Source organism: Pituophis catenifer, unplaced genomic scaffold, assembly GCF_029215685.1.
Source record: "Pituophis catenifer annectens isolate HBS135680 unplaced genomic scaffold, rPitCat1.0.hap2 SCAF_9, whole genome shotgun sequence".
Classification (NCBI taxonomy): domain Eukaryota; kingdom Metazoa; phylum Chordata; class Lepidosauria; order Squamata; family Colubridae; genus Pituophis; species Pituophis catenifer.
In genome coordinates this window covers 9037598-9051837 of record NW_027256889.1, presented here as the reverse complement: position 1 = coordinate 9051837, position 14240 = coordinate 9037598, and the positions used below count along the sequence as shown (strand labels likewise).

The following is a 14240-nucleotide window of genomic DNA, read 5'->3' as shown; positions in this document are numbered from 1 at the left end:
TATGTAATATAATAATATATTTTATATTGATTATGCATATATAATAAACACTTGTTTTAAAAAGTAGGGAAAAAAACAGAAAAATGTATCTCTGGAAAAAAAGTCAAATTAAACCAGCATCTTTGACGTGCCTTTAACAAACAAACAAGATAACTGAAGCAAAAAAAACCCAAGCAATGAAGATCTCAATGTAATTTTTGGGAGAGTTCCTTTTGCAATCTGGAATCCCCAATGGAAGAAGTCCACCATTCTGGGCCCTATTAACCATCACTGGTTGTGTAGAGAAGTACAGAGAAGATCTTGGGGAAAGTCAGTCCATAGCAACTTTTGGTAATACATGAATGTTGCCGGAGAAAACAGGAATGTATGAGAAGGAAACTCAGGACTGCCCTACCTTGATGGTCTTTAGTATAATGGTACCTGGATACTCGACTGCTTTGAAACGCATCGAATTTGGCACTCAACGCATTTTGACGTGAAAATTTTGCCCTGGTTCTCGTAGTTTCTTTGGCACTCAATGCACAAGCTAGAACTTGTCAGGGTCTGCTGCCTTGTGACTCACTACATTACACTACATTATTCCTTCTGGGGAAAAACTTGTTCAGTACTCATCGTTTTTGGTACTCATTGCACCTCCCAGAACCAATTAAGGATGAGTATCGAGGTACCACTGCATGTTTATTTATTTATTTGTTTGTTTGTTTGTTTGTTTGTTTGTTCAATTTATATGCCACCCTTCTCAGGGCGGCTTACAATGCGTTAAGCAATAGCCTTCATACTTTTGTATATACCTGCTTAGTAGGGCTTTCAGGCCCCCCAAGCGGTGTTCTTTTTTATACAAAGTCAGCTTATTGCCCCCACAATCCGGGTCCTCATTTTACCTACCTCGAAAGGATGGAAGGCTGAGTCAACCTTGAGCCTGGTGAGATTTGAACTTGCAGTAATTGCAGGCAGCTGGTGCTATTTAACAGCACTTTAGTCTGCTGTGCCACCAAGGCTCTTATTTCTTATGTCATGGATCTGCCCCCTGATGGACCCCTCTCCAGATGCAATTAAGAGGAGGAGGGTGAGTCTGCAAAGGAAAGCGTAGAGCCAAGAATTGGTCAGATTCAGGGCTCAGAGAATGCTAGCTGGGTCATCAGATGAGCAACAGGCTGAGATTGAGGGAGGCAAGCCCCAGCTGTACCAAATTGGCCAGGAGGCTCCAGGCAAGAACCAGGAGTAGCTACCGCCTGTTAGCAATGAGAAGGAGGTGGAGTCCACACCTCCTCCTGATCCAAGGACACGTAGAGCAGAGAGGAGACAGGCACAACGCCGGTCAGCTAAGAGCCAAAAAAATAACAGAGTAATATATGTTTAAATGTCCAGTCGGGTAGTAGCAGCATTTGGTGGCCTCCAAATCAGTGAAAATGTTGGATCGTGGCTGAGAGATGATCAGCAAAGATTGGTGGGAAATTGAAAAAGTAACTCAGAAGAAGAGAATGGGCAAACATTTCTCCATGGTAGCCAGGAAAACTGCATAGAACTATGCTATTACCAGGAGCTGAATTCCACTCAGAACATAGAATAATATAGTTGGAAGGGACCTTGGAGGTCTTCTAGTCCAACCACCCCCATCCCCACTCAGGCAGGAAACTCTATACCAGTGATGGCGAACCGAAAAGGTCGCGCAAAAGCATCATGCGCGTGCAGGCGCGCTCATCGGGGCTGCAATTTGGAAAAGCCAAACTTCTGGATTCTAGCGCGTATGTGCGCCCGATGATCAGCTGGCTGGCACACATGCACAGGCCGCTTTTCGGCACTGCTGCGTGCGCAAAGGGATTGTGCTCTGGAAAAAGGCAAACTTCTGGCTTCTAGCGTGCATGCGCAGCCAACAATCAGCTGGCCAGCACGCATGCGCAGGCTGATTTTTGGCACTGCCGTATGCGTGAAGGACACCTGATTGTTGTGCGCGCATGTACGGCAGAAACCTGGAAGGCAAACAGGCAAGGCCGCGCGTGCCGGGCGACATGGCTACGCGTGCCACTTTAGGCACATGTGCCATAGGTTCACCATCAAAGCTCTATACCCGTGATGGCGAACCTATGGCACGCGTGCCACAGGTGGCACAAGGAGCCATATCGGTGGGCACGTGAGCTCAGCTCCAGCGTGCTGATTTTCGGGCCTTCTGGGCCTACCAGTCAGCAAACGGGCCATTTCCAGCCTCCAGAGGGCCTCTGGGGGGGGGAAGGCTGTTTTCGCCCTCCCCAGGCTCCTAGAAAGGCTCTGGAGCCTGGGGAAGAGTGAAAACCGGGTCTACCAGGCCCACTGTGCCATGATGTGCCAAAAGCGGGGGAAGCATGGGGGGATCACGCGCGCATGCATGTTGGGTGTGGCATGTGCGTGTTTGACCCCCCTGCACTCCACCCGCTTTTGGCACATGATGGCAAAAAGGTTAGTCATCATTGCCCTATACCATTTCAGACAAAGGGTTAGCCGGTCTCTACTTAAAAACTTCCAGTGATGGAGCAATCACTTCTGGAGGCAAGTTGTTCCACTGATTGTTCTGTCAGGAAATAGATTACTCATGAGGAGGCAACTTCGCTTCTCATGAAGGGCTGCACCGGCATTGCCTACTTAACCTTGCCCCCAGGACTTGAGTGTTGCTGGAACAACATGTCCAGTTCGTGTTTGTTCGTGCCGTGCCTGTTCGGATTCCTGGACTGCCTTCCTGGACTTCGTGTGTGTATATTGGACTCAGTTACTCAGTGACTCTTGCTATACTGAGCTTGGAATCCGGACCTGCACAACAGAGGCTCTTTCCAAGGACCTGTTTGGAGGGATCTACAGGTGACCTCTTGTTGTACTGCTGTGTGTATGTGAGGGGACCGGGGCAGCACACTGTATAAGAGAGAGAGGGAAATGCTGTCTGCCTTTCAGGATTCTGTTATTATAGCTTATAAATCAATACGAGACTTTCGCCATTTCTTGCAGAGCCTCTGCCTATTTCAAAGGGCTGCCAGGTGATGAGAAGTGCATAATTTTTTAAAAAAAGTTTACAGTTAATTTTTAAAGCTAGGAGGACATGACCACTGAAGTGAAGACAAGGATAGAGAAAGCTCGAACAGCGTTCTTCAAAATGAAAAAGTTCTTCTGCAGTCACGACATAAGCCTAAGATTGAAAATCAGGCTTGTCAGACGTTACATCTTTTCTATTATGCTCTACGGAACAGAGGGTTGGTCTCTGACAGAAAGCCACTTGAAGAGACTAGAAGCATTTGAAATGTGGATTTACAGGCGGCTGTTACGTATAAGCTGGGTTGACAAAATCACAAATGAGGTGATAAGCCGCCTGGGAAAGCCAAGGGAAATCATCAAAACCATGAAAAAGCGAAAGTTAGAATATTTCAGACGTGTGATGCAACACCCAGAAAAATACGGCACGCTTCACTTAATTCTCCAGGGAAAGATTGAAGGCAAATGAGGTCCAGGCAGAAGAAGAACATCATGGCTTCAAAATCGATGGGATTAGTTTGGACAAAACTCAACAGCACTTTTTCGTGCGGTTGCTGATAAAAATAGGATCGCCAAAATGATCACCACTGTCAACATGATGGATATGGCACAAGAAGAAGTAGTTAATTTTTCTATGTTGTTTTATGTATCGGTTATATTACATTGTACGTCACTCAGAGCCCCCCTCCCCCTTTGAAGGAGATGGGCAAGTTTAGAAATATGAAATATAAATAAATAAATCAAAAGGACCCGCACTGGCTAAGCAGCTCAACAGTGAGATCTTGAAAAAAGACACCGTTTTATCTGCCTCCGGATCTTCCCCCAACTGTACCTTGTTGTTGCGGATAAAGCTGCGCCCACTGAGCGGGTAGTTGACGGGGTTGCCTTGAGGGGTGGCTGTCAGAGGCCCCCGCTCGGCAGGGTTATCAGTGCCCTTTTCCACCATGGTCTCCGAAAGCTGCTCTGGAGCTGGTCGGGCAGGCAGTTGCAGGAGACGCTTTCTCAAGGACGGAGAGCTGCTGGGGGTCGTGCGGGGAGAGATGGTGCCACTGTTGGGGGAAAAGCCGAAAAGGAACATGGTGAGCCGAGACCCACTTGCAAAGACTAAATCCTGCCAAGGCTGTGCATTTTGCCCCAACTCAAGCATCGGCTCCTATGTCAAGCTGTGTCTGTAATGGGATGCGGGAATGACCTTGGAGAGGGGAGGAAGAGCTGCAGATTTGATCATAGTCATGCAAAAGATGAGTCAGTCCACAGAGGGAGGAAGGTTGCGGGAAGTATTTCAGAAGGGACCTTTTCCTAGAAGGAAAGGAGGAGAGAAATACTTCCAGTCTTGCAAGATTCCCTTAAGGCAACCTTGCAGGAGAGGTGGAGCTAGGATTCATTGTTTTGGTTCTTGTCTGGACCAACCTCAAAGAGCCAAAATCAATCAAGATATGCCTTGCAAACTGATGGTTGTCCAGTTTGAAGCTCTTCCTCCATCTTGCTCCCACCCAGCAGCCTTTTCTGCATCAGATGAGCCCAGACACTACACCGATTTTCTGCATTAGCAGTTTGGCTTCATTCATTCACCATGCTAAGTGCCTCCCCAAAGTCCTAATCAACATCGTATTTTGTATTTTGTGAGAATGCAATCATACTGGTACAGAATCTTGTACAGTCCCGGCATTTCAATAGCTACATCCAGACAGTGCAAGCCTCTTTTCACAGATTTTTTTTTTCTTTTCTGATGCTAATATCCTGCCCTCCATTGAAGATGCTCAAGGCTGCTTCGATGAGATGTTTCTCAACCTTGATAGCTTGAAGATGTCTTGGACTTTAACTCCCAGAATTCCCCAGCCAGCATGCTGTTTGTCTTTTTTCCCCTTGTGACAAACCCAGCGAGGTAGGTTGAGTGGAAAAAATAAACCTGGGTCACAAACATCAGGGAATACTTTTGAATTTAAGACCCCTACAATATACCTATTCAGAATTGAAGGCAGGGAAGCAAATTACAAAGAAATTCTCACTGCTGGTACAGCAGGAGCAGTATTAATCTAACTAAATTAGAAGCGAGAATACTTTCAATCCCAGCTGATAGCTGATTGTTAAATATAAAAAATTAACCTTTGCCCAGAAAATTCCAGGAAAGGATGCCTATATATATATTTATCCCACAGGAGCCACAAGGCTCTTATATTTAAAAAAAAGATATAGGTAATCCTCAATTTATGACCAGTCACTTAACAATCTTTCAGAGTTACAACAGACCTCCCTTACAACCCAGTTCTGAAGTTCTTATGGCCGCCATCCTGGTTACATGACTTCCTTTTGGGCGCTCAGCAAGTGGCCTCGATTTACAGTCATTTGCAGCATCCCACAGTTACCTGACTAGGATTTTAGGACCTTTTTTTGCTGTGGTTGTTAAGCGAATCATTATGGGCCAGTTTTGCTCCAAACTGGCATTTACTTTTTTTTTTGGCTCATAGTGAACTATTATGCTTAACAACCACTGCAAAAAATGTCATGAAATCGGTTCGGATATGTGGGTGATCCACTGTATGACCATCATAACTTACGACCGTGATGGGCAGGCTGAGTTATGGTCATAAGTCAAGGACTACCTGTACTCCATGAACTGTAAACTTGAGTTCGTTTGAGTATCTGAACAGTTTTGGGTGCATTTCTCTGCAGCCTGATCTGTGTCTTCATCCTCACTGTTCAACAAGCTATGGAACCTGGCCACTGCTAACCAGGTCTGCCAGTAATGCCTGCCTGAAGCCAAATCTGTTTTGTTTCAGCCTGACAGATGCGTTCGTCAGCTCTGAAAACTGTGATCGCCAAATCTGGAAACGTCGCTACTTTCTTCCTCTCATATTCTCCCTTCTGTGGAACTCTTTAAAGATGCAGAAACTCCCTTGGGGGCCTGAGTAAAGCTAAGCCAAATAATGACATCAGTAGGATGATCCGCTTCCCATCCAAGGAATTATTCTGGGTGCAGAAGAATGTAAACAGGAAAGTGCCTTCTCAAGGGGTGAAACAGGATCCGAATCCCAAGCTTGGGTCACCTTAGGAGGCAGCGGAGATTCCCAAGACGGGAAGCGAGCAGATGGTGAAAGTGATCCTTATTTGTTTGTTTGTTTATATCCTACTTTATTATTTTTATACGTAACTCAAGTTAGCAAACATACCTAACATTCCTTCTCCTCCTCCTATTTTTCTCCACAACAATCACTATGTGGGATGGAGTGGGCTGAGAGAGACTGGCGCGGGGGGGGCTGCTGGGGGTTCACAAGGGTTCGGGAGAACCTCTAGCTAAGGTTCTGTGCATTTGGAGAACCCCCAAATCCCACTCCTGGCTGGCCCTGCCCACCGTGCCCTGCCCCTCCCAAGAGTCCCCACGCAGCCTGTTTTGTATGCAGGTAAGTGCAGGGCGCACACGGAGGCTTGGGGAGGGTGAAAAACAGGCCTACTGGAAGTTTGGGAAGGCCGGAAACAGGGCCATTTCTGGCCTCCAGAGTCGGGGGAGGCAGTTTTCGTCCTCCCAGAGGCTCAAGGAAAGCCTCTGGAGCCCGGGGAGGGCAAAAATGCCCCCACATTATGGTGCAGGAGCCCAACTAGGCCATGCCCATCACAGCCACGCCCACCCAGCAACCGGGCAGAAAACCCTTGCTAAAATTTTTGGAGCCCACCCGTTAAGGAGGGACTAGAATTCAAAGTCTCCTGGTTTCTAGCCAAACTCCTTAACCACTGCTCCACATGCGCTCTGTGGTATATCCTGCACTCTAAAAAAAACCCTGGCCTATACCAAAATATAGAAACTTGTAACTTCTCCAGTGTAGGGAGACTTATAGGTTCTCCTTCATCTGTAGGATTTTTCTAGGCAACAAGGGATGCTGACTTTGCTAAGGGGGATCTCCAGAACATGGAAAGTCCTTGGTTGAGGGCTACCAGGATGTGAAAATGTTAACAAAGGAAACAAAGGATTCCCTTCGGGAATCCAGGTCTACATTCCACCTTTTCTGTTTTCTGTTCGTTTGCTTTAACGCTAAGCTTGGATTTTTATAGCCTGGCCTGAAATTGCTTTTTTGTTTGCTTATTCTAAGCTGCCCAAAGAAGTTCTGGGATGGCGTGTAAAAATCATAAGAAAGGAAGAGCCTGCTTTCTTACTCCTTTCAAATATAAATCTTTTGGCAATTTTTTTTTTTAAAAAAGCATTCCTATTTTCATGATTATAAAGTTCAAATCTCACCAGGCTCAAGGTTGACTCAGCCTTCCATCCTTTCTAAGGTAGGTAAATTGAGGACCCAGTTGTGGGGGCAATAAGCTGACTTTGTATAAAATATACAAAAGTATGAAGGTTATTGCTTAACGCATTGTAAGCCACCCTGAGTCTCCGGAGAAGAGCGGCATAAAAATTAAAGCAAAAAAAAAAAAGAAAGTTGTTTGAATGGTTAAAAACGATGGACGTTTGTCCTATCGTTCAAATGTTAAATGCATTATGACCCTCCCAGTGGTGGGTTTCAAAAAATCTTACTACTGGTTCTGAGGGCGTGGCTTGGTGGACGTGGCGTGGCTTGGTGGGCATGGCAGGGGAAGGATACTGTAAAATCTCCATTCCCATCCTACTCCAGGGAAGGTTACTGCAAAATCCCCATTTCCTCCCAATCATCTGGGACTCGGGAGGCAGAGAATAGATGGGGGCGGGGCCAGAGGTGGTATTTACCGGTTCTCTGAACTACTCAAAATTTCCGCTACCAGTTCTCCAGAACTGGTCAGAACCTGCTAAAACCCACCTCTGAACTCTCCTCAACACTCTTGATTCATTCTCGGAATCATAAGAAGAGTGAGCTAGAAGGTAAAAACTAATCCAAAATAATAGATATTGAGTATAGGCAGTCCTTGATTTACAACCATTTGTTTCGTAGCGGTGGGAAGTTACAACAGCACTGACAAAAGTTACTTCCGACCGGTCCTCGACCTTACAATGAATGCAACATCCCCAGGGTCGCATGTTCAAAATTGTGATGCTTGCCAATCAGCCTCTATTTATGATGGTTGCAGAATCCTGGGGTTATGTGATTTGCAACCTTCCCAGCTGGTTTCCAAACAAAGTCAATCACAGAAACTGGATTCAATTAACCACCCTGGGATTCATGTAACAACTGATGTGATTTGCTTAACAACTCTGGCAAAAAAAAAAGGTCATAAAATTGTTAAGTGCGTCTCACTTAACAAGTGCCTTTGTTTAGCAAAGGAAATTCTGGTTCCAACTGTAGTCGTAAATCGAGGACTACCTATAACTGAGCCTTGTCACAAAAGGATAACCTATTAACTGCCAAGGCCCAATATCTATTTAGTTCTTTCCAGCTGCCACGAGCTTAATCTAAAGAGAATAGAAACATTATAAATCTGGTAGACAGTTGTTTGCTTGCTAACGTATAAAAATAACCCTTTAATGAAACAAGCAAGAAAACTTCTGAATGGAAGCCTCCTCTCTTTTTTTATTTCTTTCTTCCCCAGCCATCAAGGCGCCAGAAAGTTTTTTAAAGTACAGTGGCCTGGTTTGATAATTATTATTTTGGGGTTGTCATTATTTCCAACACAAATATAAGGACAGGATTATCAATGTCTACTAGCTTGGTGTCTCACTCTCCCTCAAAACAGCCCTGCTATCTTCCCTTCTGACATACTGGTCTCCAAAAGAGAACTAATCTAGGTTTTTTTAAAAAAATCCAATCTTGACACCTAGGCTGGATTCCAGCTTCTGTGAATCCAGACTTGAGGTCACTTCAGTTCAGACAACCGAGTGAGTTTAGGACTTCACGTTTAGTACCAGATGTGATGGAAAGGGGTAGATGAAGATGGCAGCCCACTTTTTTGGAACCCATGCGAGGCCAGCCTTTCTCTAGGACCTGGTCTTTCAAGTGGGGGAAAGCAAGGACATTCCCACATTCTCCATCATGCTCATGCACCCACCTTCCCTTTCCCCCGAAACCCAATCTGGCAGGGAACTTACCGGCCACCTGGGGATCTGCCTGGCGCCCTGGTACAAACGAGAGCGAGGAAAAAAGAGAGCGAAGGAAAATGCATGAAAGCCAGAATACTTGCGGAGCGAGTAGCTCAAGAAAGAGAGAAAAGACGAAGACGGAGCAAATGGTTGCTGCAGGCTGGAGACCACCTGCTCTTCTCTTTGGCTGGGTGTGCATCAGTCCCTGAGTTTAGCTCTCGCTTCCCTCCTTCCTGTCCTTCCCAGACAAATGCTTACAGCAGGTGGTTATTTTACGCTGAACAGCTGCTTTAGAATATGGTAGGAGGGGAGCATGGCACACACAAATGATTGTTTTAAAGGATCATGGCTCATCCTACTGCACTTCTACTTTTTCACGGGACATCAATTTGGCCAAGCCCGTCTCCATGGGCTGCTCCCCAAGAATCTTCTGGGATCTTATGATCCCAATGCCTGGATAGGAAAAACCAGCAAGTTTCTGATGCAGGGAAGGGCAGGGAAGGGAGAGAGATCTAAGGTTTTGGTCCCAAAAGGCATATCCTGCAAGCCTCCTTCACTGAATTGCTTGGTTCCATGAATGGCATTTCGGTTCCTGGTTCCTCAAATCCAAGCCACAATCCAAGCTACCTCTGAACCAGTGGTGGAATTCAAATTTTTTTTACTACCAGTTCTGTGGGCGTGGCTTGGTGGGTGTGGTGTGGCTTGGTGGGCGTGGCAGTGGAAGGATACTGCAGAATCTCCATTCCCACCCCACTCTGGGGCCAGCCAGAGGTGGTATTTGTTGGTTCTCTGAACTACTCAAAATTTCCGCTACTGGTTCTCCAGAACCTGCTGAATAGTACCCCTGGTCTGAACCCAACAAGACTAGGCCAGCTGAATGAAGATGGCACTGCCCACTACTCTTAATTTCCTCGGACTGGCCTGGTAAGCCTCTCCGCCATCCATTCATAGATGGCCCTCAACAACTTTGGATTGGAAATGGGAACAACAGAACCTCTTCTCAAGCAGCCTTATGATGATTTTGGTTATTGGGACGACTATTAAATGCACAACTATTAAATACACAAATACACAACAACGTGAAATCACAGCTGCCAGTTCTTTGGCTGGTATAATCAGGATCAGAAGAGGTTCTAAGAACCAGAAATTGGGAAGAATAATAATGACGATACCTAGAAAATCTGTGTGTTGACAACATTTCCATCCGTCAATCACAAAGGACCATTCTGCTTGGATCTGCACGTAATGCATAGTGTGTCGATACATTACAACATGCTAAGTTCTTGGGAAAAACTCGATGCATTATGACTTAGAATGTCAGAATGTATTGATGTAGGGTGCATTACATGCAGATCCAAGCAGTGTGGCCTTTTGTAATTGAGGGATGGAAATGTTTTCTAGGTATTGTCATTAATATTATTTCCCTTTCCGGTTCTTAGAACCTCTTCTGATCCTGATTGCTAAAAACCACAGGCATGGTTTCCCACCAAAAAAATAAAGATTAAAATATACTAAGTAAATACTAAAATTAACTAAAACTAAATGCTGCTATTAAAATACAAAGATCTCCCAAAACTTTCCACTGAGAGGCAAGCTTTTTCTTCCTTTGCAGCCCTGTATCCAGTGGTGAAATCTAAAAATTGTTGCTACCGGTTTTGTGGGCATGGCTTGGTGGGTGTGGCTTCGTGGTCATGTGACCGGGTGGGTGTGGCCAACTTGACGTCACATATGTCACTCACTGTTAGAGTCAAGAGCTGCACATTCTGAAGCACATTCTGCCTTTCTGAAGCCCCCAACGCTTTGAGTTTCCCTCCGCCATCTGGCTTGACTGCCCAAGTGAATCTCGGAGCCTTCTCTTGTCCCGCTCTCCATCCCAGAAGGCCATGCATCCCCCCCTCAATCCTCCATACAAACCGCCTGTCCCATTTCTGCAAAGGCAGAGCCCCCCCCTTGCAGGGAGATCCAAAGAGGGGAGGGGGATGCTGCAGAAAAGGCCGCCTTCCCCCCTTGCCTCCCGTGCCACCTCTGCAGGGTTTGGGGCTCTGAAGCAGCCCACTGGATTCCCACCCAGCCACCTGCCTGCTCTCTTTGACCGCCGGTGCCACTCCAGGAACTCGGCCTGCGGAGTCCAACACTACGGGGGAAGGAGGCCGAGCTGTGCCACCGGTGGCGAAGAAGCGGAGCAAGAGGGGCGGCACACACACACCCCGCGCGTGGGGAGACAGCTAGGCCGCGCCACCACAGAGCCAGCAGCGCTTTCCCTTCGGCCTGGGTGGCGGCGCTTACCCAGGAGGGCCAGTGCAGGTAGCCCTTCATCATGGCACTCTCTGGCCTGCCGCTGCCGTTTTCGCTGGCCTCCCTCCCCACCTGGTGGCAGATATCCGCTTTCCCGAAGCAACCTCCCGAAGCAACCCTGCCGCCGTTTGCTTTTGTTTCGCGGGGGGAGAAGGAAGAAAGTGAACGGTGGCACCGGAGCGGTGCTCCGGGAGAGCAGGCAAGACCAGAGGCAGAGGGGATGGCAAGCGGGTGGCAGTCGGCCAAAGGCACCGTGGAAGCCAAGCACGCCAGGCCCAAAAGGTGAGCGAGCCTCGTCATGTCCCTGCGAGGAGTTGAGAGCAGCAAGTCTCCCTCTCCCCCCCAGGTAAGGCATTGGCCTTACCTTCTAGATCCTCCACCGGCATATTCAGCATGCCCAATGGAGCCAGCGCATTGGTAAGGCTGACAGCAGGCGGCCCTTGGTGGAGATGCAGCCGCTGCTCCGGGGCTGAAAGGGGTGGGAGCACCGCGGTGGTGCTCCAGGAGGGCAGGCAGATGTCCTGGCCCTGGGGCTGCTGCACATGTCCCCTGGCAGTGCAGCGGCGGCATCTCCACCAAGGACTGGCTGCCCACCCACTGGCTGGGCCGGGCCAGATGCCGACCTTGGAAGACAAGCGGGCGTGGGGAACCACCGGGAAGGCAGCGTGGAAGGCAGGTAAGCAGAGCAGGGCTGCGGGGAAGCGAGCTAGCAGCCTACTCTCTTTCCCGCAGCCCTGCCATGCTTGCCTGCCTTCCACACGGCCTTCCACTTGCCTGCCTTCAGAAGCTGGCCACAGGGATGCCGGGAAGGCAGCATGGAAGGCTGGGAAGCATGCCAGGACTGCAGGCCGCGGACCAGTTTGGGGGCATGGCCAACCAGCAATTGCTACCGGTTCGGCGAACCAGCCTCAATATCCGCTACTGGTTCACCCGAACCGGTCCGAACCAGTAGCATTTCACCCCCTGCCTGTATCCCATATACTAAGTGTGTTCCTAACTTTAGCTTGCTTATTCCTGATCAAAGAAAATGACATTACATTATCTTCATAACGGTAAGTTAACGTGGTTGAAAAAAATGGGAATTCGCTCAAGATCAACCAATTTGCTTAAGATTTTTGTAGAAACCTGGATCTGCTGGTCAGAGAGCGATATTCTGCCAAGCTACCAAACTGGCATGCAGAAAGCATTCCTTTAAAAATGTATCTTTTTACATATCTCTTCCGCAGCCATTAATGTGGCTCTACCTTTAAAACATGATACTGCCAAATATCTGGAGCCTGGCAGATGGCTAGCAGATAAGTTAAATGAATGTACTCTTTTGCATGTTTTTTCTGACATTTCTTCTTTAAAAAAATGTTTTTAATCATTTTAATTTAATTTGGTTGCTTTCAGTGATTTTTACATATCTCATTTTATTATGTACAGCACCCAGTCACTACATGAAATGGCAGCTGTACAAATGTGACAAAAAGATACGCAAATAAACTCCTCCCAGAATAATTGTTGGAAAAAACATTTTTCTCCTGTTTTATTTTGCTTTCATCTAGTACGTATCTTATTTCACAAATGCTCTGTTTTAATTTCTTTTTTAGATACGCTTCTGCAGTTTGCTTCTGGAATAATACTTTGGCTACCATATATGGCTTTGTGATTTGCGGTAGCAAGAAGTGGCATAGAAATTATTCAAATGTTTTCTATGTATCTGTAGAGATTGTTGCAATTACAATGTACAATATAAAAGTAAACACGATTTATGTTTACATTATGCTTCTATATTAACTTAGATAAGTGAGCAATAATTGTTATTCAGTTACACACCCTTCCTGCTTGCCTGTGCCTTCTGCAGCTCCCAAGTCTGGCATAATTATTGCATGTCCTGGTCAGTCCACTATCCATGTGGGTGTTGAAATCTGAAAAATGCTTGAAAATCACAAGAGTTATAATCACTGGATATGTCTCAGGTGAATCAGACCAAGAACTGCAAGATGCCAAAACATTTCAGCTTCCCCAGCGATCAACCAATCCCAGTGCTTTTAAAGTAGCTTCATGTTGTGCGCCAAACTTGCGCTTTGCTCAAGCGCGTTGCGAATCTGCCCAGCTGAGGTGCAGCAATCCGCTGTGCCGCACCTCTCAGCTGGGCGAAAAAAGAAGAAATATAAAGTCGGAATAACGCGGGGGCAGGCAGGAGGGCCCAGTTTCCAAAGAGAACCGGTTCGATGATGTAATAGCGTCACCACTACCGGCTCGGCCGAACCGGGCCGAACCGAGAGCAACCCACCACTGGAAGGAGATCCTGAAGACAGTGATGACCACACATCATTATGGGTGGGGTTGTTTTTTTTAAAGAAGGCATTACAAGGAACTCTGTAGGGTCTCTGCAAGTTGGGAGAACCATGTAGTAAGATGTGAAATGTCTTTCAATCTAAGTGTAAAGTAATGTCTGGGAGGCAGACATTACTTTACACTTAGGTTGAAAGACATTTTTCACGATCTACTAAACTTAACTTCACATTTATATTGATAGGGAATGAATTACCAGTGACAGATTTATTTATTATTTAAATTTATATGCTGCCAATCTCACTATCCAAGTGATTCTGGGTGGTTGTGAATCTTTCTTTCTTTCTTTCTCCTTCCTTCCTTCCTTCCTTCCTTCCTTCCTTCCTTTCCTTCCTTCCTTCTTCCTTCCTTCCTTCCCAACCAATTTAATCTGTTTTCTAGGTATGCAGAATGCACTGAGCCGCAAACTAACCACGTGGCCAAAGTTGGAACAATTTGCAAACAAGTTGTTCAACCTTTTAAATAAGTAAAAGTAAAGCTCATTGAATTTGGTGTAGCTGCAAATGTAATGGGAAAGGATGCTGTGAAACACTGCCTCCAAATACCATGTTTCCCCAAAAATAAGACATGCCCTGATAATAAGCCCAATTGGGCTTTTGAGCACATGCACTAAAATAAGCCT

The 14240-nt window shown here is 46.5% G+C and overlaps 1 protein-coding gene across 2 annotated transcripts in view; it reads right to left on the bottom strand.

The window, feature by feature from the left end:
• The window catches only part of GRAMD1A (GRAM domain containing 1A), a 63209-nt gene that overhangs the window by 43016 nt on the left and 5953 nt on the right, over nt 1-14240 (bottom strand). Inside the window, exons 1-2 of one of the 2 annotated variants that reach the window (XM_070950163.1) lie at nt 13097-13151; nt 3827-4043 (exon numbers count right to left, since the gene is read on the bottom strand). In XM_070950163.1, coding sequence (XP_070806264.1) covers nt 3827-4043; nt 13097-13140 — 261 coding nt within the window. In that variant the 5' untranslated portion in view covers nt 13141-13151. Of the gene's footprint in view, nt 1-3826; nt 4044-13096; nt 13152-14240 lie in introns of those variants that run through there. The other variant, XM_070950164.1, reaches the window with a different exon arrangement.